This window comes from Echinops telfairi, unplaced genomic scaffold (assembly GCF_000313985.2).
Source record: "Echinops telfairi isolate 266 unplaced genomic scaffold, ASM31398v2 ScPeMD7_7463;HRSCAF=8501, whole genome shotgun sequence".
NCBI lineage: Eukaryota > Metazoa > Chordata > Mammalia > Afrosoricida > Tenrecidae > Echinops > Echinops telfairi.
This window is the reverse complement of record NW_022111363.1, coordinates 2,948,843-2,975,199: the sequence shown is the minus strand read 5'-3', so window position 1 is coordinate 2,975,199 and position 26,357 is coordinate 2,948,843. Positions and strand designations below refer to the sequence as shown.

At 47.0% G+C, this 26,357-nt stretch overlaps 1 protein-coding gene across 1 annotated transcript; it reads left to right on the top strand.

Moving 5' to 3' along the window:
* Positions 1–4,415: 4,415 nt before the first annotated feature.
* Positions 4,416–19,970, top strand: CD3E (CD3e molecule). Its single transcript, XM_045283613.1, has 9 exons — positions 4,416–4,434; positions 8,980–9,000; positions 9,796–9,810; positions 14,656–14,673; positions 15,357–15,572; positions 16,622–16,792; positions 18,510–18,556; positions 19,392–19,483; positions 19,784–19,970. The coding sequence occupies exons 4-8, from the start codon at positions 14,667–14,669 to the stop codon at positions 19,446–19,448; spliced, it is 498 nt and encodes a 165-aa protein (XP_045139548.1). The 5' UTR covers positions 4,416–4,434; positions 8,980–9,000; positions 9,796–9,810; positions 14,656–14,666; the 3' UTR covers positions 19,449–19,483; positions 19,784–19,970.
* The last annotated feature ends 6,387 nt before the right edge of the window (positions 19,971–26,357 follow it).

The window sequence follows — 26,357 nt, the reverse complement described above, 5'->3', positions numbered from 1 at the left end:
TCATGCCCTATCAGGCCTCCCACACCCACCTCACCACCAATTAGGATCACTTGTGGTTCCCTTGTCCACAGGGGCAGTTTTACATTGTCCTATAGGATCACTATGTGTCAGAATCAACTCAATAGCATAAAGTTTGAGTTTTGAGTTGAAGGAGCCCTGATGGCACAGTGGGTTTATGCATTGGGCTGCTAATCCTAAGGTCAGCGATTCAAGCCACCAGTCACTACTTAGGAGAAAGATGCAGCTTTCAACTCCCATAAAGAGCTACAGTCTAGGAAACCCAGTAGGCACAGTTCAACTCTATCTTATAGGGTCCTTGTGATCAGAATGGACTCAGTGACAGTGAGGGGTTTTGTAGGTTTTTAAAATTATTATTATTCAATATTGTACTGGAGGTCTTACCCAGAGCCATTGGGCAAGAACATAAAATTAAGGGCATTCAAATCAGCAATGAAGAAATAAAACTTACTCTGTTTGCACATGATATGATTCTATACAGAGAAAATACCAAATACTCGACAAGAAAATTATTGGAACAAATTGAAAGATTTGGCAAAGTGGCAAAGTGCACAATCAACATACAAAAATCTTTTGGATTTCTTGACTGACAAAGAGACCTCTGAGAAGGCAATCAAGAAAACAATGCCATTTATAATACCCACTCAAAGTATTAAATTTCAGGGATAAATCTAAGCAGAGAACAAAAGACCTATAGTAAGAAAACTATAAAATACTACTACAAGAAATCAAAAGATATCTACATAAGTGGAAAAATAAACCAGACTCATGGATAGAAATACTTTCTGTGTGTGTGTGTGTGTGTGTGTGTGTGTGAAAATGTCAACACTACCCAAGACAATCTACAGATAGAATGCAATTCTTATCCAGATTCCAACATTATTGTTTAAAGGGATGAAAAACTAATCCCCAACTTTATATGGAAAGGAAAGAGAGTCCACATAAGCAAAACACAACCAAAAAAGAACAAAGTAGGAGGCTTCTCACTTCCCAATCTTAAAAACTACTGCACAGATAGGGGATATTTGTATACGTGTATTTACCTTTGCTGCAAATGCATCCATGAATGTGGTGAAGCATACACTGTGCTAAGTTACAAAAACTTCTTAGACATAATCGGACACCTTGAGAGAGTGGTCCTGAGGGATCAGGACCTTAGTCTCAGGGGACACCAAGGTCCATCATATAACAGAGTTCACAAAGACAGTGTTCGAGACTCTACTTTGGTGAGCAGTGTGGCATCCTAAAACCTCGTGAGCAACCATCTAAGGTGCAATTGTTGGTCTCTCCCCATCTGGAAGAAAGAAGAATGTTGAAAGTCGGAAGACATATGAAAACAATTGGTCCAGGGAACAAACGGAGCACACAAATCTCACTCTCTGCGACCCTGAAACAGTCAGGAATACATGTGGTCTCTCTGCCACTACCAACTGCTCTGAAAAGGATCCCGTAAGAACATCCTTGATCCTGAGGGAGGAAAATGTGGAACAAAACCCAAAATCATCTTTTTAAAGCTTACTTTTTACAGATAGAGACTGGTGGAATTCCCAAGACCAATGACCCTTTGCGGTAGTTTCATAATTTCATGTGAACTTGATAAATAAACTGTAGGGATGGAGTCCAGCCTGTCAATCAGGTCACAGCCTGAAGACGCCTCCTTGTGGGCATGACCTTCTCATAAGGAGGGTCCAGGGAATCTCCCTCTCACTTTCTGCCTTCACCTTCCTGTTGAAGAGCCACGCTTGGAGCTGCCAAAGCACTGTGATGCCACCACCGCCATTGGATCCACAAGACTTTGCATTGACCAGCCAGTGATGGTCCTGCATTCTGCATCACTGCACGTGGCTGCGTGAGTCTGAAGAGGGACTATGGACTAGCATTGGATTTATGGACTTGATCCAGACTTGGCTGTGATGTTTGTTTGACAGATAAGTACTTCTTAATATAAAGCTTTATCTTACACATATATATGAGTGTCACTGGATTTGTTTCTCTAGTCAGCCCAACCTAACATACCCTTAATGACCCTTTAGGGTGGAAAATGGGCTCAATCCCATGGCGCAACTTTCAGCCAACCAATAAACATGTCCACAAAGGGGAAAGTAACATTGGGGAGACACACACACCTAGAATGACCAATCGTTTGAAATGAAAGGGCATCAAAGACAAAGTCCAGAAGGGATAGGAAGGAAGGGAGAATGGGAAGCGCAAACACAGAGAATAATACGTGGGACAAGTGGTATTATATTGTGGGGATTGCAATCAACGAGATGAAACAAAATTATGGATTGTTGATTGTTGGAAAGCTGATCTGCTCTGTAAACTTTCATCCAGTTCCCTATAAAAAATTACAAAGATGTAATTAAAATAAATATACTATTACACACTTAATCCTGCAATCATTCCAGTCATAATAATCTCCATAGACAAACACTCAAGGTGAAGAGAAGTGGGAACATTAATGGAAATACGTTCAAGAATTAAGTTTGATGGAGGATGTTTCTACGCATGCATTTACCTTGCTGCAAATATATCCAGGAATATAGTAGAGCTGTCGGAGGCTACCGTCTGAACACTTCTTAGCCTTAAGCAAGCACCTTGAGGGTTTCAAGGTCTAGTTGTAGCTCACCAGGGGGTTCTTCCTCGTCTGCTAATCGGGAAGCTCTACTGAAACCAGTCCGCTTTGAGGGACCCTGTTGACATACCAACATCGCATCTTCCGGCTTCACAGCAACACACACAAGTCCTGGCTGTACAACTCAATGATACACAGGTTGTGGCTAGCTCCCTCCTTTGATCACACTCTTATCACTTGTATTTCCTTTGTCTTATCATGATTCTCATATAACGATCTATTTAGTAACCACATGTTCCTTATTTCTCCATGAAGTCTGTAAGTCTGTCTTGTTGGGACTCTACTGCCAGCCCCCAAGACATTAAATAAACATTTACTAAATTACAGAGTTTTGTCAGAATGTTTTCTAGAATCTAAGTTTGATAACGTAAGGCAAGCTCTCTAGCCTGTCTGAGCCTCAGTTTGCTCAAGTATAAAATGGGGCTTAAAATGATACTGACCTCGCGAGCTTATTCTAAGTTCTAAATTAGGTAAGTCGGTGAGGGGCTTAGCACAGTAACCGGCAGATCATGAGCATCTGATTAATGTATGACTGAAAAGACAGAAAGGCTTAATGTGCACACCCGTAGGTTATGAGGTTATTATTCTACTCTTTCTGATACTGAGTATAGTAAGTTTGTTTAATACCCTTATAAATATTGTAAGTAAAATAACACTTGGGAGTTTTAAACCAATGTGTATTCTCAAGTCATTGCTTTTGTTAGTAAGATAATTGCATCCTCACATTGGAAGGTGCTGAATAACATGAGCGAAGAATATGGAACAAAATTCAAAGTCATTAAAAAAAAAGATTAGGTTTACTGGGTCAGCTAGAGACAGACACCTTTAGGTCTTGGAAGGAACTCACCCCATCACTCAATTTTCAGCCAAACAATGGACAGGTCTATAAAAGGAACCAGTGCGTTTGGGAAATATACACACCTTAGAATAATCAATCATTTAAGAGCAAAGGGGCAGCATTTACCCAAGAACAACGTTCAGAAGGGGAAAGGAGGAACCGGAGCAGAAAACACAAGGAGGAAGTAGGATAAGTGATGCTACATTGTGGAGATTACAATCCATGAGATGAAACAAATGTGTATGGATTGTTGAATGGAAAAGTGATGTGCTCTGTAAACCTTCACCCCTGTCACACACACACACACACACACACACACACACACACAGCTGTATCCCACTGATCTGTGTCAGCTCCACTAGGAAGCAAGATTCATGCTGCTTTCTCGCCCTGGCACCCTCCCTGGCACAGCTCATTTCCGGCAGGTTGGGGGTGGTATTTGAGACAAACCCCAGTTTGGACGTACATTCTGCAAAGCCTGGACAGTGGGATCGCAGGTGTTCTCCACAAACACCTTCAGGTTTTGTCTGATTGTTCTCCTTTCATCCTTCTGGGAAGATGCAGGGCCCAATTCTCTCCTCAGCCAACCCAGGTGGCTGCCTCGTCTTTGAACATTTCCCAGTGACGTGAGCCCTGCAAGCCCAGAGGCCCCTCCACACTTCCTGTGTGGGGTTCAGAAGCCTGTCTCCCCTCCTAGCCTTGGGCGCCTGCTTCGGAAAATGGTGAGTCTCCGTCACATACAGCCTCCCTTTTCCTCCTAGCTTTGGGGGAGGTGGTCCCAGGATTTCCACCTCCAGCAGGTGTTTTGAAGAAGCCCTCTGGTTTGTTTTTCAGAAGTAATAAACCTACTCACCACCGCCATCTTCGGTAGCGTAAGAGTTCCGCGGGGGCAGGATGCAGTCTGGCGGGGCCTGGGTCGTCCTGGGGCTCTGCCTCTTACCAGGTGAGTGACTGGGGTAGAGAGGAGTGGTGTTTCTCCAGACCAGCGGCAGGCTCACCACCTCACCTGGGCTGCCCAGTGCATCCAAGAGCCTCACTCGCCAGAAAATGTAAGGAGCCATTTCTGTTCGCCAGGTGCCCGACAGGTAGTGTGGGGCTCAGCCAGCGAAAAGAAGTTGGTATGATCATGTCTATTGAAAACGAAGAGGCCTCTCTGCCTTCCAAACACACGTGCTCCATCAGTGAGCTTACCAAACCCTTAGGGAGTAACCCAAGAGAGTGAAAGAGCCGAGCCCTGTTCTTGGTTTGGGGGAGACAGGTGCAGGACGAGTAGTTGAGCCCTAACTGTGTATCGCGTATGGCAAATTGAGGACCTTTGAAGCAATAAAACCTCTCATAATGTTTCGTCTTTTACAATTGATCAAGCGCTATTGACCAGCAAAGTGAAACATAAATTGATAAATAACAAAGATCATTTATATCTCTCATTGAGAGCAATAATAAAAAATTTTTTTAACTAACCATGCCTAAAGCAAAATACTTTGCATGTGTTAGCTCTGTTAACCATTACCTCCACCTTGAAAAATAGGCATTGTGATCCCTATTTATAAACAAAGAAACTGATATTAAAAAATGGTGGCTTGTTTGTGGAAAACCCTCCCGCTGGCACATGCTGAAGCTGGTCTGGAGAGCCAGGTCTGTCTGTCTACAAGACCTGAGTACTTAAAAACTGACACTGGGGCAAAACGGTTCTTGGTGGGTTTGTTTCTGAGAACTAGGAAAATGCTATAGGAGCTGGGGCTCTTATCACAGAGCCACTGCCATGATGTCTCCGCTTCCTGCTTCATCTTCAGAAGCCTGTTTAGACTAGAGAGTCCCAACCTTGACTGAGTATACCAATCACCTGGGAGCTTGTTAAATGCAGCTTCTGCCCCAGCAGCTCTGAAGACGGAGCTGTTGCATTTCCAGCAAGCTCCCCAGTAATGCTCTGCCACTGGTCTAAGAAATACCCATTGAGCAGCTAGGCGCAAAGTGAAGGGGGCGGTCAGGCCCTGTCTTAGAGGCCTACAATACAAACTACACATTTTCTTTTATAAAGAGGGGCTGTCGAAGACATGATCCCTGGTGGCATATTAATATGATTTAGAGTTGGGCTACTATCTGCAAAGTCAGCAGTTCAAAAACACCAGCGCTCCTCAGGAAAAAGACGAGGCTTTCTACTCCTGTAAAGGGTTGTAGTCTCCAGGAGTCAGGGCGGGGCACTTTATCAGACCCAATTGGAAAACACTCGTAAGGGTCACAGACAGACCTGGAGCTAGCTATTATTTTGTTGTTGTTGTTGTTGTTTTCTTTCACCCTATGTCTATCTATATAAGATAGGCAGGACACACAATCCTGAGGAGAAAACAACAGGACCGGTGGTCCCAGGAGGGACATGGGAAAGGAGGAGGCAGGCAGGGGAAACCAACAAACTCTGGGATAAGGGAACAACAAGAGATCTGAAATTGGTGGCAAGGAGTGGATATAATGCCTGGTGGGATTTGATCATGTGCAATGCATCCAAGAAGAACTGCTGAGAGCCAAATGGAGGGTGAGCATGATAATGGGACAGGAGGAAGGTGAAAGGAAATAGAGGAAAGAAGTGGGAGGCAAAAGTTATTTATCGAGGTATAGCTGTAGGCCTATATATATGTACTGCATATATTCGAGTATAAGCCACCCCGAATATCAGCCGAGGCACCTAATTTTACAACAAAAACTACATAGAAAAGGTGTTGAAAATGTCTGGGGTCTTAAAGGCTTGAAGATAAACAAGTGGCCATCTAGCTGAGAAACAACAAAGCCCACATGGAAGAAGCACACCAGCATGTGTGATTATGAGGTGTCGATGGGATCAGGTATCAGGCATCAAAGACGCAGAGCAAAAATTCATAATGTGAATGGGGGGGTGGGGGGAGTGCAGAGTGGAAGCCCAAAGTCAGTCTGTAAGCAATTGGACAGCCCCTTACAGAAGGGTCGTGGGGAGAGGTTGGACTAGTCAGGGTGCAGTATAGCACCGATGAAACATACAGCTTTCCTCTAGTTCTTTAATGCTTCCTCCCCCCATTATCATGACCCCAATTCTACCTTACAGATCTAACTAGACCAGAGCATGTACATGGGTACAGATAAGAGCAGGAAACACAGGGAATACAGGACAGATAAACTCATCAGGACCAATATTGAGAGTAGCCATAACAGGAGGGGAAGGGAAAGATGTGGGGAGAAAGGAGGAACCGATCACAATAATCTATCTATAACCCCCTCCCAGGGGGATGGCCAACAGACAAGGGGGTAAAGGGAGACATCAGACAGTGCAAGACATGAAAAACTAATAATTTATAAATCATCAAGGGTTCAGAGGGACGGAGTGAGGGAGGGAGGGGGAAGGAGGGGGAAAATGAGGAGCTAATACCAAGGGCTCAAGTAGAAAGAAAATTATTTAAAAACAATGATGTCAACATATGTACAAATGTGCTTGACACAATGGATATATGTATGGATTGTGATAACAGTTGTACGCGCCCCCAATAAATTGATTTTTTAATGTGCTGAAAAACTCAGATTATACACAAGTATATATGGTAAATATATTAATTTATAATGAAAGGGACAGAGACCAATGTACATATATTTATGTGCTAAGTATTAAGATAGCAGAGGCCTCTACTCAAGTCTTCCCTAAACACAAGAACACTTTGTTCTAATAACCTGGCACTCTTTGATATTCACTTTCCCTACATGATCGCGGAAGGCAAAATGGGTGCATAAGCAAATGTGGTGAAGAGAGCGGATGGTGCCTGGCTATCAAAAAATATAGCATCTGGGGTCTTAAAGGCTTGAAGTTAAACAAGCAGCCATCTAGCAGGGAAACAACAAAGCACAAATGGAAGAAGCACACCAGCCTGTGTGATCATGTGATGTTGACGGGGTCAGGTATCAGGTATCAAAAGATCCAACACAAACAATTATATCTATGTGAAAGAGGGGGGTTGGAGTGGAGACCCAAAGCCCATCTGTAGACAATTGGACATCCCCCACAGAAGGGTTACAAGAAAGGGACGTAGCATAGCACAGACAGTGTAGCATAGCACAGACGGAACACGCATCATTCCTCCTGTTCCTGAATGCTTTCTTCCCACCCCACCCTACACCCCCACCACCACCCCTCGCCGACTACCATGACCTAGTTCTACCTTACAAATCCGGCTAGACCAGTGTACACACATTGGTACAGATAAGAGCTTTCGACACCTGGAATTCAGGACAGATAACACCCTTGGGAACAGTAATGGACATAGCAATACAATGAGGGTAAGGGGATGTTGAGGAGGAGGGGAGGGGGGGGAAAAGGGAAACCCATCACAAGGTTGGATATAATGCCCACCCCCCAGGGGGACAAATAACAGAAATGGGTGAAGGGAGACAACGGACAGTGTAAGACACAACAATAATATAGAATTGATCAAGGATTCATGAGGGTGGGAGGGTAAAGGAGAGAGGGGGAAAAAAGAGGAGCTGATACCAAGTGCTCAAGTAGAAAGAAAATCTTTTGGAAATGTTGATGGCAACATATGTACAAGTGTGCTTAAGAAAGTTGAATGATGGATTGGTATAAGATTTGTAAGACACACACACACCCCAATAAAGTGATAAATTAAAATTTTAAGAAGCATTGAGGCCTCAGAAAGGCACGGAGGCAGTTCTGCCCTGCCCTGTGCAGTCACTGTGAGTGGGTCTCCACCCGACGGCAGTGGGTTGGGTTTGGTCTTTCTCAAAGATGCGAGACCCCAACTGTCCCCGAGAAGTTGGGCATCGTGGGAATGAGCCTAAGCTGCTGTCTTCCCCAGCATAGAAGAGGTGGGTCCAAGGGAGCTACAGGTCAATAGAAAACGTTCCGTCTGCACCCCGCAAATAGTCGTGATAACAAATCTGACTTATGGCTGCCTCCCTTAAAGGGAGACTTTTCAGAGCTTCATGAAAGTGTGGTCAAGTTTTTCTAGGCCTGGACTCTAGCTGATGAGTAATTGGGGCATCAAATCTTTGCAGTTCTGTCCCAAGCAGAAAACAGATGGAACAAATGAACCAGGAGCCAAGCAGGAGCCAGAGATGGAACAAGAATCCCCACATTGTACCCAAACAAGAGCATCTTTTTCCTCCACATTCAGAGATCAATTTCTGAAGTGAAAGCTCGATTGTAAAATGATTTTGCCATTTCTCTACTTGCCCCAAAAAACACTCAACTTTTTAAACTCTTGTTTGTGCAAAACCATAGTGTGGTTGCACTTAATGCTAAATGTTTCCTTGCTGGGTCTCCTTTCAGAATTAGCCCAGAGTCCCCAGAATGTCGTTTCTCTGGGGGTAGGAAGGACTGCGACCCAGCAGTGGGGGGCGGGGCGGGCAGGATGAGAGCTAGTCACCAGGGTCAGTCTGAGACATGACTCATCTTCTGTTTGAAGTGGCCGGCACTCACATTTATTAACTCTTTTTCTTATTATTTCTTTTCTAGGTGGTGCTTGGGGGCAGTCAGGTGAGATTCTCTTTGCATCCTTTTTTTGAAATCAGCATTCTTTGTGCGGGGGGGTGGGGGTGGGGTTGGGGCTTTCTCTAGGTCTCCCGCAGAGTATCCACGAAGATAGGTCAGAGGATCCTACCATCTCCTCCTTTGTCTTGTCTTCATAAGGGGAGAGAGATTTTCAGTCAGGAAAAGGAATTCACCAGAGATATTTGTAAGAAATAGCGAGCCTTAACTTTTCTAAGGGGACACATATGAAGACAATTAAGTTAAAAAGGCCAACAGTTTTTGTTCGTTTGCATTTTGTGTGTGATGTGAGATTGTGTAGAGAGAGGGTGTGTGACTGGAATGGGTGTCTTGGGGTACACGTGATGAGCCACCTCTGAGACAGCACTGGGGTGCAGTCCACATCACTTGCCTGGCTGCTCTCAGTGTGTGTGCGAGTGTGTGCACATGTCATATGAGTGTGGTGGCCTGGATCATAGGAACAGTGTGAGGGGTGACTCCGTGTTGAAAGCCTCATTATTCCATCAGCTCTCTCGACCTGATTGAATCAACTTCATGTTCAAAGGCAACCACTGGACCAGTCTATGTTCTATTGTCGTGCCTCTGGCAGTCGATTTTTGTAAACGGATGCCAATTCAACGTAGACTCCAGAGCCCAAACGGCTTTTCACCTACAGCAATGGGGGACCTGAAGATCCGTTGCTTTCTAAAGGATACGAGAATTGCCTTAACTCATGGGAGCAGGGTCTGATCTTAGTAGATGATAAAGTTGGTTGCTAATGGTTTCTTGTCATTTCCTTTTCAGAGGGCGAAGAAACTGGTAAGAGGTTTTTCACTTTATACTGTCTCTTGCAATGTGGAGCAAAATGGTCGGAGAATACAATCAGAGTGATTCAAGACAAGAGCTATGAGAGAAAAATCGCAACTGTCTTTCAGGGGGGTCTCTATGAGATGCGGCTGCATTTGTTGCGAGCTGCCGTGTCTGATTATAGCTAAGCGTGACTGTGTGAGGCCTGCCATGTATCCCTGATCACATGATGAGAGGAGAGTATACATCCGGGTGCAGGCTGAAGTCACCCCACGTTTGTGTGTAAAGGATGAGTGCTGGGAAGGCAGAGAGAGCATCTTAGCATCAGGCCCAGTGCCGGCACACACTAGGTGCTCAATGAAGACTTTTGATTGAACACATCAACAAGCACATGGATACACTGGCTAATTCTCTCTCCTCCCGAAGCTGGTGGTCTTGTATGAGAAAGAAAGATTTTACAGTACAGAGTGTCATGGGTGGATACACAGTCGATTAAAGTATGAGAGACTGGTCCACTCTACAGAGGGTAGCTGGCTAGGATCCCTAGAGGAAGTGAATCCAGTGATGCGTGTTGTAGAACGAGCTGATCTTCTGGGGAAGGGGGGAAACGTTAGGCCGAGGAGAGCAGACAGAATGGCATGAGGTTAGGAATCTAACTCTGAAGTGTTTAAACTTGGGCTTAATTCCTTACTGGCTGGATATCTTGGAAATGTTTACTTAATAGTGTCTAGTTCACAGAGTGGTTATGAAGATAGTATGGATAATGGCCAACACACACTTGGCACCTCAAATCTTGGACTTGTTTCTGGGTATGTGGGGCTTGCTGGTTCCAGAAAAGGGCACCAGTTTTCCCCTATCAGCTCCAGTCCTTGAGAAACAGAACATATACCATGTACCACTCACTCTTCCCTCAGCTCACCTACAAAAACTCAGGATATTCTCATGTACTCTTAGCTAGCCTGAGATAGAGGACAAGCATGCTGCTTTCTTTAAAGTACTTTATGCCGGACTAAATATTTAGGTCAAGTGGTACTCCACATGGTGTCCTTTGATCTAAAGATGTATTTGACATGACCCTGCATTTTCCCCAAGTATCATTGCGCGTTTACTAGGAGATGAATAGTAAGCAGTTCCAATTTTCTATCATAAAAAAGGGCTGGAAATAAGGGTTACGATATAATAAATAAATAGAGGTGATGGTGGAGTGGGCTATGTGTTTGACTGCTACCCACAGGTCAGCTGTTCAGGCCCACCAGCCACTCTGAAAGATGAGACTCCCTGCTTCCATAAAGACTTACAGCCTCAGAACCACAGGAAAAGTTCCACTCTGTCCTCCACAGTTGCTGTGGACCATCATCAACTGACTGGCAGTGGGTTGGTTCAATAAACAGAGATTCAAATGTTACCTGTGCACAAAAACTCTTAAAAGAGAAGTTTTTTTTTAAAAAAAATTTTATAAAGAAGCTTGGAGTCAACCTCACCGCCGAAACATTTACCATGAATTATTTACTGACTTCCATATGATAAAAGGTGTGCTGAAATGCTTACTGCAGAATGTGAAGTGGAAAAACCTAGATGTTCCAAATATTGATGAAAATCACCATGAAGTCTTACCTTGGGGGCACTCTCCTTTGCCCGCACACCTCCCATGCCCGTGCCTTTTCCATCTGCTCTTCTCTTTCCCACTCTGCCCAAGCGGTGCCCTGGCTTTGCTGGATCCAGTGACTCTGGGCATACTGCACAGCCTCCCACGCCCCAAAGAAAGACCCACTGCCAGCCAATCAAGTCGAACTCCTAACAGCCCTACAGGACAGAGCAAACCTTTGGGTTTCCAAACCCGGCGATCTTTCACAGGCCGCCATGGGTCCACAAGCAGCTTCCCGTGGAAGTCCCCGAATCCCTAATTCTTTTTTAAGATATTTCTTACCTTTTGGGTCTCGTGTTAACGTGTGGATATGAATTCTTCTCCTATTTAAAAGTAGGATGATAAATTCATAAATTAGTAGAACGTAATAGCTGAGATAGAATGGGAACACCGTGTCTAAGAAACCAGAGCTGATGTGGTATGGTCTATCCAATGTAATTTTCTTAATCAGTGTCCCAAATAGACTCAGGGATAGGCCTAAACCCCAAGACACCAAGAAAAAAAAAGTCTTTGTTGGGCTGTATAATTTATTAAAGACCATTAGAATATTAGTTAACACAAGGAGGTCTCCAAGAGTTTGTGGGGGAAGCAGAATGAGAGGGTGAGGGATATTTTGCACAAACTTTTTGAGGCCTGCATATATATATGTATATGTATGCATGTGTATATATATATGTATGTATGTATGCATGTGTATATATATATATATATATATAGAGAGAGAGAGAGAGAGAGAGGCTATACCAAATTCACTGCCATCAAGTCAATTCTGATGCATAGTTCCCTGAGGGCAGGTGGGACTTCCCTGGTGTGATTCTGTGACTATAAATCTTTTTTCCTTTTTCTATATGCTTACAATTTTTGTTGTTGTTGTTTTTTATTCATTTTACTGGGGGCTCTTACAGCCCTTATCACATCCCATACATCAATTGTATCAAGCACATTTGTACATATGTTGCCATCATCATTTCCAAAATATTTTCTTTCTACTTGAGCCCTTGGTATCAGCAACTCTTTTTTTCCCTCTGCCCCCCACCCTCTGCCGTCGTGAATCTTTGATCAATACTATATCGTCATTATTGTTTCACATCTTACACTGTCCATTGTCTCCCATCACCCACATTTCTGTTATGTGTCCCCTTGTGGGGGGAGGCTACATCTCCAACCTGGTGATGGGTTCCCCTTCTATGCCCCTCCCCCTCCCAGCCATCCCCTACACTCACGATATCGCTAGTCCCACTACTGTTCCTGAAGGGTTTGTTGAGACTGTACATCTTTATGGGAGTAGGAAGCCTCATCCTTCTCTGCAGAACAGCTGGTGAACATGAACTTCTGGTCTTGCAATTGGCAGCATAATATATGCTGTGACCCGGTGCCCCCAGGGATCCTCTGGAACGCATAGACTACAGATACTGAACATCAACCCTGACTGGGCATTGTTTTAGTCCATGTAGGGCCCACATCTTTTACTTGAATTGCTTCTTTTAATGACAGAAAATGAAACTGAGACTTAGAAAATAAATAGTTCAATCACAGAAATAAGTGTAGATTTATCAAATTCTCAAGCGTATGTTCTTAACCATTTTGAATTAGTATTTCTGGGTGTATAAAGAATCATTGTAAGCACACCTGTTTCTAAGCATAGGCACGCAGACCCTTGTGGGGGCATGTGTAAGCTCTGGAATGGACCATTGTGCCAAGGAAAGATAAGCTCGCAATTTTCCTCACATTTCTTTTTCAAACAAATATACCAAGCAGGATGTTTACTTGTTTTTGGATTGCTGTGTTTGTGATTTCCAATTAATCTAGTATTTCCAAAAAGCATAAATGCTTCAACAACTTGTTTATAAGGCAAACAATAACAGTTCTTTATTGTCAACTCTTAACTGTTAGCTCTGGAGCCCTGGTAGTGTAGTGGTTATGCGTTGGGCTGCGATCTGCCTGGTCAGCAGTTCAATACCAGCAGTAGCTCCTCAGGAGAAATACTGCGTTTCCTATTCCCATAAACAATTACAATCTTGGAAACCCATGTGGCGGATCACTATGAGTCAGCATGGGCTGAATTGTCAGCTGGTGAGCCAACCCCTGGGGAATGATTTGTTTATAGTCTGTATTGAGCAGCTTAATTCTGTTTCCAGTGTAGCAGCACTCCAAGAGGGAAAGAATTCACATTTTCTTCAGCATCTGCTAGATGCCATCCACTCTCACCTTCATAACCCATGTAAATCTCATCAAAAAACCTGGGCGGTGAGGGGCAAAAAGAGAGAGAGTCTTGAAAAGGTTGGATGATTTGTTCTCGCTGCGCTCTGCCAGCCGCCATGGTCAGGCCCCGGCACAGCTTCATGCTGCCCAGCATTCCAGACCTAGGTCCTCCCGGAAACAAGTTACACCCCAGGGCCCCTCCTCCTGTCGAAACTGCCTGCTACGGGGACTCTGGCGAGATCCCCAAATTATACCGGCTGATATTGGTGGATTTCAGTTGTCTGCACCAATGGTTTCTTCCTCTGACCGAAATCATGGAGATGATGTCAAATCAAGCTGCCTTTTGCTGGAGGAGCCATCCCTTAATCCTATGGAGACTCCTTCCAAGTGTTCAAGGGCAGAAACAAAGAAAACATATATGGAACAACAACAATTTAAGATGCTTGATCTCTCTTGTAAGGGACTATATTGGGGTGTTTTTTGGGGGGGGTGGAATTAATCTGAAATATGTAAGCTCAAGAACCAATAGTTCAAAGGCGTGCAGGTCTTTATCTCTACAAAGACCCCCATGACACCTTTGGGGGTCAAACGACCCTTTCACAGGGGTCGCCCAAGTCATAACAGTAGCAAAATTACAGTGATGAAGTAGCAATGAAAATAATGTTATGATTGGTGGGCCACCACCACATGAGGAACTGTATGAAAGGGTCCAGCATGAGGAAGGTTGAGAACCACTGATCTAGACTGTGGTCTGGCTAAAGCAGAGGAGGCTCCGCATTCTTTTTCTGAGGTAGGACCTAAAAAGTTCAGTGGATCTAGGGCTAGGTGTCCACACTGGTAGGTTCTCCCTTGGATGTAGCTGTGTGATGTCTCCGAGCATAATCATGGGTGAGGCCTTATCTCTGAGGGTTGGGCTTACTGAAGGTTGGGACACTCTTGAGGCAAAAAATGTTGAATGTGAACTTAAACTAAGGTTATTCTCTTACCAGTTGTGTCTCCTTCATTTTCAGCTGCACCTTCAATGAAGAGTGAGTCTATCAATCTTTCGTGTGTACCCTCCTGAGAAGGAATATCAGCGGTAGAGACGGAGAGATGGATTCAGAGAGATGAAGCCTCCCAACATTCCACTCCTAACCTCTATTTCGAGAAGCTTCCAAAGAAGGACTTTTATATTTCACTCCCGTGCCCCCCTATTTTAAACCCTGATGGCACCTTTTTAAAAAAATCATTTTATTGGGGGCTCATACAGCTCTTATCACAATCCATACATACATCCATTGTGTCAAACACATTTGTACATCTGTTGCCATCCTCATTCTCACAACGCTTTCTTTCTACTGGCGCTCTTGGTATCAGCTCCTCATTTTTTCCCTCCCTCCCTCGTGAACCCTTGATAATTTATAAATTATTAGTATTTTTTCATGTCTTACACTGACCAATGTCTCCCTTCACCCACTTTTCTGTTGCCTGTCCCCCTGGGAGGGGGTTATAGATAGCGATACCCTCCTGGTATTGCTGACGGCGCCTTTTAAAAGGCTCTCTAGGGCCCCTTCTCTTGCATACCCCCTCTCTCCCCCCTCTGCCCAATGACCCAGATCGGGACACATCACTTCTGCATGTGGTGGGTTCTTTCATCACAAGTTTGCTTTCTCTCAAAGCTCCCTGCTTCCTCCCTCTGATGCCCCGTCTCCTCTTCTCACCCGCTCCCCAGAATTTAAAGTCTCCATCTCAGGGACCACAGTCCTGCTGACCTGCCCCGAGGACGACGACGCTGAAGTAAAGTGGGAGAAAGACGGTGTGCTGCTTAAAGACAGAAACGAAAACCTGTTGGAGCTGAAGGACTTCTCAGAAGCGGAGGACAGTGGCTATTACGTCTGCTCCAAAAACCCGCCGGATACGAAGCATTATCTCTACCTGAAAGCAAGAGGTAATGGGGTCTCTGGGGCAAGGATGACGAGACTGGGCAGGAGCTTGTGAAAGGGTATTCCCAATTACCTCCTCTAACCCACCCCACAGTTCCCCCGCATCCTCGTGCTTCCTCCTACGCTCCATCCTAGACTTCTCTAGCCCCATGCAGTGCCAGTGTTTTGTGAAATACAGATCAGACACGAATGTGGGGCTGTGTGGGCAACCCAAGTCAGCGTCAGACTTCAAGCAGCAGCCTCCCAAGAAACAGGCCTGGCTCATTGGCTTTGGTTCGTGCCCAGAATTATAGGACACCCAGGTGAGTCTGCCTGATGCTTTGTCCCGAGGAGGCAGAGGGACCGGAGATGCAAAGCCACTACAGTAAGATTCCATATGCTAAGGAACGATAATAGTACAGTATTGAGACACAAAACAAACAACCCTCATGCCTGTCTAGTCCATTCTGACTCACGCTGACAGAGCTGTCCAGAGGGCTTCCAAGGCCGCACATCTTTCCACAAGCAGACTGCTTCCTCTTTCTCCCGAGGACTTTTCGACTTTCCGTGCATTCTGTCTTTAGTTCAGCAGCCAAGCGCCAAAACGCTGCGCTTCTACGGATGAAAACGAACATTTACTCACATTATACAGATGAAAACTAACATTTATTGAGGGCTTATTAAACTGCAGACACAGTGGCAATACTCGCCAAGCACCATTTCCTGCAATTCGCTCAGCACTCATGCACCTCAAGTCCTCCCCATTTTACAGCCGAGGAAACAGGAGCTTTGGGCGTGGAGAATCCATCCACAGTTTGCACGGCTAGGCAGTGCATAGTCCAGTTCAGACTTGAACGCAGGACTGTCAGGCTCCAGCCAGAGGCTCGCCCCAAAGCCACCACAGCTGGCCCATAGTCAATGTTACAAACATTGAGCCCGAGGGCTCTGGCCACGGCGAGCAAGAGAGTGCTGAGGATGAGAATCACCGGGTCCGTGGTCCTCTTTCACGTCTGGTGCTCTCGTGGTTTTGCCTTGCTCAACAGTGTCTCCTCATCTCTCCCCGACCCTGCCACAGTGTGCGAGAACTGCATGGAGGTGGACCTCATGGTGGTGGTCGCCATCATCATAGCTGATATCTGTTTCACGCTGGGCCTGCTGCTGATTGTTTATTACTGGAGCAAGAATAGAAAAGCCAAGGCCAAGCCTGTGGTGCGAGGAACAGCGGGTGCTGGCGGCAGACCCAAGGGTAAGAATTGGGAGCTGGGTCTGAGGACACTCTCCCTAAGGGAGACATCCAACGTGGCCAGAAAGGCTTCTACAGAGCGTGCTGGTAAGGGGGTTGTGTCCCCGGTCACGCCTCTCCTTCTCAACCCACAAGTGTGCCGCACGGGTCCATCGCCGTAGAGCTTTGTCAAGAAATCAGTTCGCATTGCGCTTTCTCAAATGCTCTTCGGTGTTCTAGCGTCATCTGATTCCACCCCAGCCTGTGTGTTGAGAGGCCTTGAGACTTTGGTTACTGCCTTTTCCATTCCCTTCCCTGATGGAAAGAATCGAGGGGGTGACCTTGAGGTGACCTTGAGCTGAAGGTCACAAAAGGAGGAGAGAAGAGTGTGGGGCCTCTAGCGTTGGGATGAAGTAAAACAGAGGGCAGGGGAACTGTGGTGGGGAAAAGGGTGAAGCAAAGGAGCGATTGAAGGGCTTGCCACCCTTGAGCCGGGTCTCACCATGGCAGCCATGACTGTGAGACGGGGGCTCTTCTTGTTTGTAATCGTTTTATTGCATAACATTCCATCGTCCAATCACATGGAGCAGTATTGTACAATTGTTACCTCCATCAGATTCAAAACATTCTTTCTTCTTAAACTCCTGATATCAGCTCCCCTTTATCCCTTCCCTCCCCACCCTACCCCTCAGGAACCCTTGTTTTTTCCCCCTATAATAGGTTGTTTGAGTTCCCACAACTTACACAATCCAATATATCCATTCACATACAGTTCTGTTGTTATGCCCATCGAGTGGGGTGATAGTCATCAGTGCTGTCAGTTCCCTATTTCCACCCCCTCCCCTCCCTGTACCCTAGGGGACTGTTACCCCTGTTACTGTTTCTGATGGATTATCTCTCTTGGCTTTCATGTACCCAACGATTTTAAATATATAAATGAACATACACAAATCTAACATGATTAATGAGGTAAAACAAATAAAAACCATAATAGTAAGGGGAGGAAATATTCAAGAACTAGAGGACAGTTATGTGCTTCATCAGTGCTATACCACACCCTGCATTTATCATCCCTTCCACGTGGCCCTTTTGAGGGAGACTGTCCAATTATCTTACAGGTGGATTTTGGGTCTCCCCTACATCCACACCCCTTCACATCTATTTGGTTCCTTGGTTTTGAACTTCTGATACCTCTTCCTCTTGACACCTCATGATCACAAATGGCCACTTGTTTAACTATAAGCCTTTAAGAACCCAGGCACTATAGCCAGGCACCATCCGCTTTCTTTACCACATTTGCTTACACACCTGTTTTGTCTTCAGAGATCATGTCAGGAAGGTGAATATCATACAATGCTACATTATTAGGAAAAAATCATTCTCGTACTGGGGTAAGATTTAAGCAGAGGTCTGAGCCCATCCGCTTCCTTGTGCATTTGCATATAAACATATAGATATAAACAAGTACGCGTATATTTACATATTTACATATATATCCATATGTTTTTTTCTTCTTTCCTCCTTCTCTTTCTTCTTTCCTCCTGCCCCACTATCGTGCTTACCCATTGTTCACCTCTCAGTAATTCCTCTCAGATACACTTCGATTGATCAAACACAACAAGAAAAGCTACATCCTCCTCGCCGTCAGTTTTACTTTTTTTTCAATTTTAGAACACTTATTATTCCCCTGTAACGGGTGTTCCTTCTTGAAAACAAGTCTCTTTCCCCTTCTCCTCCACAGGACAAAACAAGGAGAGGCCACCGCCTGTCCCCAACCCGGACTATGAGGTACTGAGGGGCCAAGAAGCCGGTATAGGGAGATCCTCCTACGGGAGAAGGGAACAGACAGGACCATTCATCTTTCCTGCCCAAGTCTTCAAAGCCCTTCACTCAGGGCTCCCCTTACAACCACCATGTGCTCACCTGTGCCTCCTCCTGGTAGGGGAGGGCCATCCTGAAGGCTACACAGCGTCTACACCTAGGGGAAGGGAGAGCAGGGTGGCAGAGGGGCAGATACACTCCTCGTTCACTGACTTAATCACTAGTTGGGTCGGTGTAGAGAATGCCATACATATAAACTCAAATGTATAATTCTAAACTCAGGGCTGATTAGTCCATCACCAAGCACCAGAACACTTGCACCAGTTATTAAAAACTCAAAATGTCAGTAGTAATTAGTCCCAAGCTTGCCACACATCCCATATACAAACACAAGCGCACGCACTCCCCACACACACCCCTCCAGCCAACACAGCCCCTCCTTCAGATCCCATTGGGCTGCCTCTGGATTCAAAGCCTGAAGGGTGAATGCTTGGCACCGCAGAGGGCCACCTGGATTGCGCTCGCAGCTGCCGAGCATTATGAATATCGCTCCTGTATAAATTCAACAAATACTGATTGAGCACTAGCCACGCGTGTGGTGTTCACCTCTCTTGAATGAATTCACGTCCCCTGACAAAAGCCCTGTGTGGCAGGTCTTTGGAGCCCTGATTCTGAGCTGGGAGAGCCAAGGTTTCTGGGAGGGGGACCACGCTCCATTTCATGGAAGGTACTCCTTTGGAGACCCTTCCACGGCAGGAGTGACTTCCTCCTGCCTCACTGACCGCGTTCTCTTTCACCCCAGCCCATCCGGAAGGGCCAGCGCGACGTGTACGCCGGCCTGAACCAGAGAAATGTCTAAGGACTCCCGATGACCCCTGGCCTCTCACCACCCAGGTCTGGCTCCTCTCTGGGCGCCCTGTGCCCTGGACAGATCTCAGAACCCCACAAGATCATTTTCCCCACCTCTCTCTCCTTCCGGCCATCCATGTTGGTGTCCGGCCTCCAGTACTGTCCTTGGAAATGCCGTTGCTCGTCACCCTTGGCACCAGACAGACCCTCCTGCCAGGACCATTCCTTTTCTTACTGCTTCCCACCCCAGCCCTGTGTCTGGTCCTTCTCCCTCCCGCCCCTCCTTTCCCCGGTGTCACTTGCTCCATCCCTAACTGTTCCACCCCCTTCCTATTTATTTTCCAGGTCCACTATGGGACTCTCTGGAGATGGACAGCCCCATTCACGGAGCCTGGCCCAAAGCCAGCCCTGGGTTTTCTCCCCTCTGCCTCTCCTCTAGGGACCTGGACAGTCGCTTGCACCTCCCCCAGGAATGCTCTAGCTCCTTGTCAGCTGAAAAGAAAGCATAATAATAAAGTGTTTATGTCTGAAAGAGCTGTTGTCTATCTCTTCGGGGAGCTCTTCAGAGGCTGCCTTCCTTCCTAAACCACCCCAGCTCCTCCCTACCACCCTCCCCTGCGCCGTTAGGTAAATTCTTGCCTATGATCCTGTCATGGTGGGGGCAGGGGGCGTGTGTAAGATCTGAAGCTCTCCTTTGGAGAGGGCGCCTGAGAACAAATGTTTGACTAACTTCTCTCGAAGAGAAACATCAGAGGCGGCAGGGAGTGGCTGACGGGAGTGGTCAGCTCAGAAAACCCTGGCAGGTAGCAGAGCCCACAGAAGTGGAAGTGGAGTGGAATGGGGTGCGGGATGGGACATGGGCTTCCACAAAGAGTGACAAGCTTGAGCTGGGGGGGCCGGGGGGGCAAGGAAGGAGGGGCACTTCTGTGGGCATGGCTCTCATAACCAGGAGACAGAACCTGAGCCAGAGGCAGGCTGCGGTTCCGCACACAGGATGTGGTCCACACGCTCATGAGCGTGTGCGAGGTGGGGCGACAGGAGCCCCAGGCGGGGAGCTGATGGAGGAGACCTCTGTTGCAAACTCCCACAGTGCACCTCAGCTCGTGATGAAGAGGCGTCAGGGCTGTGAGGTTCCATCTCAGTCCCAGAAGGCTCTCTACCCAGACCACATAACTATTTTTTTTTTAATTTTATTGAGGGCTCGTACAATTCTCATCACAGTCCATACACACATCCATTGAGTCAAGCACATAAGTACACCTGTCGCCCTCGTCAATCTCAAAACATCTGCCCTCCACTCTAGCCCTCAATATTGTTTTCTTCACCACCTTTGCTTATGTTCACATTTTTCTTCAGCAATTGATTCAGGAAGGTGTTTTTGCAATGAGTAAGTGCTTGAGTGGAGGCCCAATGTCCATCTGCTGCCTTAATACTAAACCTATAAATATATGCACGTAGATCTGCTTCCCCACACTCTTATATAAATATATTTACATATGTACTTTCCAGTCTTGAAACCTCTATACATACCCACATAACTATGTATGTGTACGACCACGACCAAAATGACTCTTCCCCATTCCAAGTCGTCCCCAAACTCTCCCCACTTGGCTTTGGACTGTGTTCACAGCTCTCTGCCAGTCCCCCAGCCCCGCTGAAGTGCAGGATCGTGCCCGTCCCTCACTGGTCACCCATCTGTTTCCGACCCTGTTCCTTGGGCTTATTTGCTTCTGGGTGTGGACGGTGGCTTGGAGATGTGTGGGGACACACTTGTCTTTATGTCGAAAATCCATGCCCTGGCCCCAGTGGGGAGGGCTGAGTTAGAGTCCGCCGTGTGTCCCACGACATTTGACCGTGCCTCTTCCAGGGGAGGCGAGGCTCAGTGTGACCAAAGCAATACTAGTTAGTCATGACTGAGCATCTACTTTGCGCCAGAAATCGTGCTTGGCCCTTTACCTCTGTCCTGTTGTCCTTACGCCAACCTGACAGGCTAGATGCTGTCATTCTCGTTTTACAGAGAGGACACTGCGCCTGAGAGGAGTGACGTCGTGCAATCACTCCTGGATTTCGCCGGAGTTAGCAGACTCCAGTGCTCTGGGTGGCTACTCTGTGATCAGAAAGAATGTTGCCGATTCCGTTTAACATGGTAGCAACACGCAAGCCTCCAGTGCACATGAGAGGCATGGGTCAGGAATCCAACACGGGCAGGCAGGAATGTCACCCCCAGCTGAGCCTTCAAGGCCTCCTGTGCTGGATGCTTAAGTGTGCTGCCACGAGCTTCTCTGGACCCACAGTGACCCTGTCTCTCAGAGGGTCTCCAGTGCTGCAGTCTTTAGGAAAACAGGCCGCCACGTCTGTCTCCCAAAGAGGGCTGTTGGGTTAGGGGCTGCAAATAAACCGTTTCTGTCTCCGGGGTGCCTGCAGCGATGTGAGCGGCCCGGCTGTGCACTGAGCTAAGCAGCAGCATCAGAGCCGGTGATGCGGTTAGGCAGTTACAAGCCGGGTCCCAGGTGTTCAGGGCCTGGGGGCCAGGGGTGGAGGGGGTGGAAAGAGGAGGAGAGACTGACTTCTGTGGGCCTGAAAGGAAAGGTTGAATAGCATTTGGAGACAAGCAAGAAAAGCCTCCATGCTGGAGGCAGGGTAGGGATTTAAGGCTGAAAGTCAAGCGGGGTGGGGTGGGGGTGGGGGCGGCACCAGCCCCACGTCTCCAACCCATACCCACAGGCAAACAAGCATGAAGAAAGGAGATGGGAGCCGGCCCCTGTTGGGCACTTCCCAGGTGCAGGCCTGAGCCTAGGTAATAATCCCATTACCACCCAGCCGACTCCGTGTGTCAGAAGAGAATCGAGCTACGTGAGGTCTCCAATGTCTGACTTTGCAGAAGCAGAGCCTCAGCATTCTGGTTACTACGTTCTGAGATGCCTCTGCATTCAACCAAGCACGCTAACTGTTTGCACTAGCCGGGGGGGTCCTCCCAGTGTGCCAGACACGCATGACCTCTAGGGCAATATAACTGGTAGCTCCTGAGGACCCAGCCTCCCGGTGACCCAGATGAGGCAAGAGAACTGACTCCAGGTGACCGACAGACCTTCCTCGCTTAAGGACTCACAGTCAGGCCTCGTTGGTCCCCCAGCTGCCTCCTAGGAACTTTGTGGTTTGGGCTGTGCCTGGCCACTTCAAAGTAGAGAGCTTGGCCATCTTTTCCCAACTCCCTCTCCTTTCCCCTGAGCCCTCACACTCTCACCTGATCCCTACCTCCACTCCCTCTGACCAGAAGATGTCAACCCCATCTTCACAGAGAAAGTGGGGGTCACTCTTGAGACCTGCAGCCCATCTGCCACCACCCCCCCTCCTGCTGCCTCCTCATCTGCTCTCCTGGTGTCAAGGATGACATAGTTCTCTTACACCTGAATCATGATCCCAGAGCCCTGGTAGTATAGTGGTTATGCCTGGGACTGCTAACGGCAAGATCAGCAATTTGAAACCACTGCTCTATGCAAGAGAAAGATGGGGCTTTCTACTCCCATTAAGAGTGATGATCTCAGAAACCTCCCAGGGGCAGTTCTACCCTGCCCTAGAGGGTCGCTGTGAGTCGACATCGGCTCGATGGCAGTGGGTTAACTCTAAATCCCCTCTCCTTTCCTCTGCTCAAGCGTTTGGTATCACTTCTCTCTCCCCAGTATTCTCAAACGATCTGTGTGAGTCTGGGTCCTTCAGAAAAACAAATCCATGTGTAAGAGAGAGTTTTATATAACGGTTAAGTGCGCATCAAGAAAACATTCCAACCCAGTGCTGCCCAAGCCCACAAGTCCAACATGAACCCATATGTCCAACACCAATCCACAAAGTCCTCCTCCATCTCACAAAACACAGGCAATGACACTGACTGCAGGAGGAAATATGTAAGCATCTCAGCGCTGGCAGGGGTCTCCACATGGCTGCTCCAGCACCCAGGGCTGCATCGGGGTAGGTCCATGTGGCTTCTCCTTGGGGATGTCTTGCAGGAAGTGATCCTTGCCAGCTGAAGCAGGGAACTGGCTAAGGCAGCTGCACCCTGGTCCGACCATTAGAAAGCAAGAGACCCGAGAACTAGAAAGGCGAGGCTCACTGAGCCATTTATCCCTCCGCCCTTCAATTAACCCCGCATGTGTTTATTGGCCAGGTTGGCACAATAAACCAACTACCTCACTATTCTTTTTAGCCGGCTCTTTTCCTCCCACCTCATAGCCTTCCTATGGGAAGCACTCTCCCTTGAGCCTGCATGTCCCTACTGTCCTACCAGTGGCTTGTCTTCATTCTCCACCCCGCTCAGTCACATCTCCTTTAAGAGAAGGTGATAGGAAATACCTCAGCTCCCTCATTTCTGCTCCTTCACCCAACACTGAAGAAACGCCCACTGAGGTCATTGTGACCTCTGACGAATTCCAAGAGGCTCATCATGATCCGTACAGAGTGCGCCTTGCAGAGACATGTGAAAGTCTGATATTCACTTGGCTTCCGGGACTCCATTTTTGTCTGGCCTTGATCATGGTTCTGTCTCACGCTACCTCTACCTCGTAGGCTGCTCTTCTACCTGCCCCTTAAACACTGTGTTTCTCAAGGGCCATTCTCATCGTGCTATTCCCCATCCATCCTTTGGGTTCCCATATCACTAGTCCCAGGTCACCCAGATACCCTGTGGAGCTTCCAATATATTTTGAGTGTATCCATGGGGAAGCCCACAGGCATCACAAATTCAAGAAGTTCAAAACTGCTGTTCCACCCCCACCTCCACTCCCTCAAGCAATCTTCTCCACCTTCCCCACCTCAGTGGCATGACCAGGCCAGGCACCTGGCAGTACCTCCTGGAACCTCGTGTTGCAAGTCAGGTTGGTCACCACACCTGTTCACTGTTTCCTCTAAAATAGCTCTTCTTGTTGACTTCTTTTCAGCTGGACTGGACCTGCCCTAGATGTGGCCCTGGTAACATTACTTTGCTGAAATGTCTTCTGACTGGTGCTACGAGCTCCAGGCTTGGCCCTGCTCTCCTCGCTCTCATTCTCCTCACTCCTGCCAGGGTTAAAAATGCCCACATCATAATCTGTCCCCGGGGCTCCCACAGAGCAGAGCCACATTCCTTAGCCTTGTGCTCCGGGTCCTCCTCCGTGGGTCCCTGCCATCTCTTCAGGCTCATTTCTGACACTCTCCACCTTAAACGTCTTCCCCTAGTCTAACTGAACCTCTTGACGTTGGTTCTCCACCTCCAGGCAGGTTCTCGACACATCTTTGTATCTGCTGGTTTTCTTCCTGTCTGTGCTGCCCTTCTGGCCTCCACTTCTCATCTGACTGACTTTCAGGGGTCTATAAAAATGTAACTTTCGTTCCACCACCCCGGGGAAGCTTCAAATTCCTTCTCGGAGTGGACGAAGAATTACTACTCTGGGGTGCTGCAGAATGCTGTTTAGAACTCTCTTAGATTCCTTACCATGAGATGGAATTTATCTATTTACTTGTCATCATTCCAAATAATGCAAAAGAAATACTTGATAAAAGATACTGGCTATTTTTTCTAGAAATTTGCCACAAACTAGAAAGAGAAGGAGGGTTCCTCGACTTGTTATAGGACACTAAGGCAAACCTACAACCGACGTGGTACTTAATGATGCAAAACTAAATGCTTTCATCCTCAGACCGACAATCGGCCAATTTGCTTTTCCAGCTCTCCTTCCATTCGACAGTGCTTGACACAACGGATGGTTGTATGGATTGTATAAGAGATGGATGAGTCCCCAATAAAAGTATTAAAAAAGAAAGAAAGAAGGAAAACACATCCAGACTGGAAGGGGAAAAGTTAAATTCTCTTTACTGGCAGGCAATATGATCACCTATGAAGAATATACAATTGAATCTACCCCCAAAAGCCACTAGAATAAGTAAGTGAGCTTAGCAAATATGCAGGATACAAGCTCCCTACACAAACTCAATTGTAGATGCCATCCATGAACAATTAAAAATCAATTGTTTTTTTTTAAAAAAACCAATATTGTTAAGATGGCCATTCTCCCTAAATTGATCTATAAATTGAATAAAACCCCGCTCAGAAGCTCAGCAGGTTTGGGGGTGTTTTTTGTAAGCAACTTAGAAGCTAACTTTAAAAATCATATGTGCCACACAGTGGATTGATTACCTAATACAGCTGGTCTAGCCAGAGTCTTTGTAACACCCACCAGATGACCTTTTCCTGATGGGTGTGGGAGGGTATTGCTAAGGTGACATCATCCAGTGTGGCCGAAGGTTGCAGGGTTGGTTGTGATTGGAAAGCCTGGGTAATCCGACGAGGGACTGGTCAGTCTCTGCCTGCTGGAGGCTTCATTATCATCAAAAGCCAGGAGGGCAGTTTGTCCTTTGGACCCCAAGATCCCTGCCCGTTCACCTCCCAACTCGGGGACAGAAAGTTGTGATAACACAGGAGTGGGGGCAGCCAAGCCCGGGCAAAGACACGGTGGTGGCTTCCTGGACCGTGCAGTGAGTGAAGCCACATGCCTTGGCCGGAAAGTTCGGTTACAGAGCTGGGGAACTCGTTTGTTGCCTCACAGAGCTAGCATTGAGCACCTCCAGGCTGAGGCTCATGCTGGCGTGGAGTGCCCTTGGGGCATTTATCAGCAGAGCATTTTTCCTTTAGCAGCACAGTAACATTGCCCACTTAGGGTAGAGCCAGAGGCCATGGGGGGGCGCAGAGAGGTCTGCCTGTAAGCATGGCTGAGAAGAGGCTGTCCTGACCAGAGAACTACATCCTGAGCATCTCTGATCCTAAATGGTAACCTGCTGACTTCCCTAAAAGTAGGGAACATATCTAACACCCCTCCCTCCCACCACTTCTCCTCACCCCACCGCCTAAAGGCAGCCCCTGACTTTTATAGAAACGGCAGAATGTGCTCTG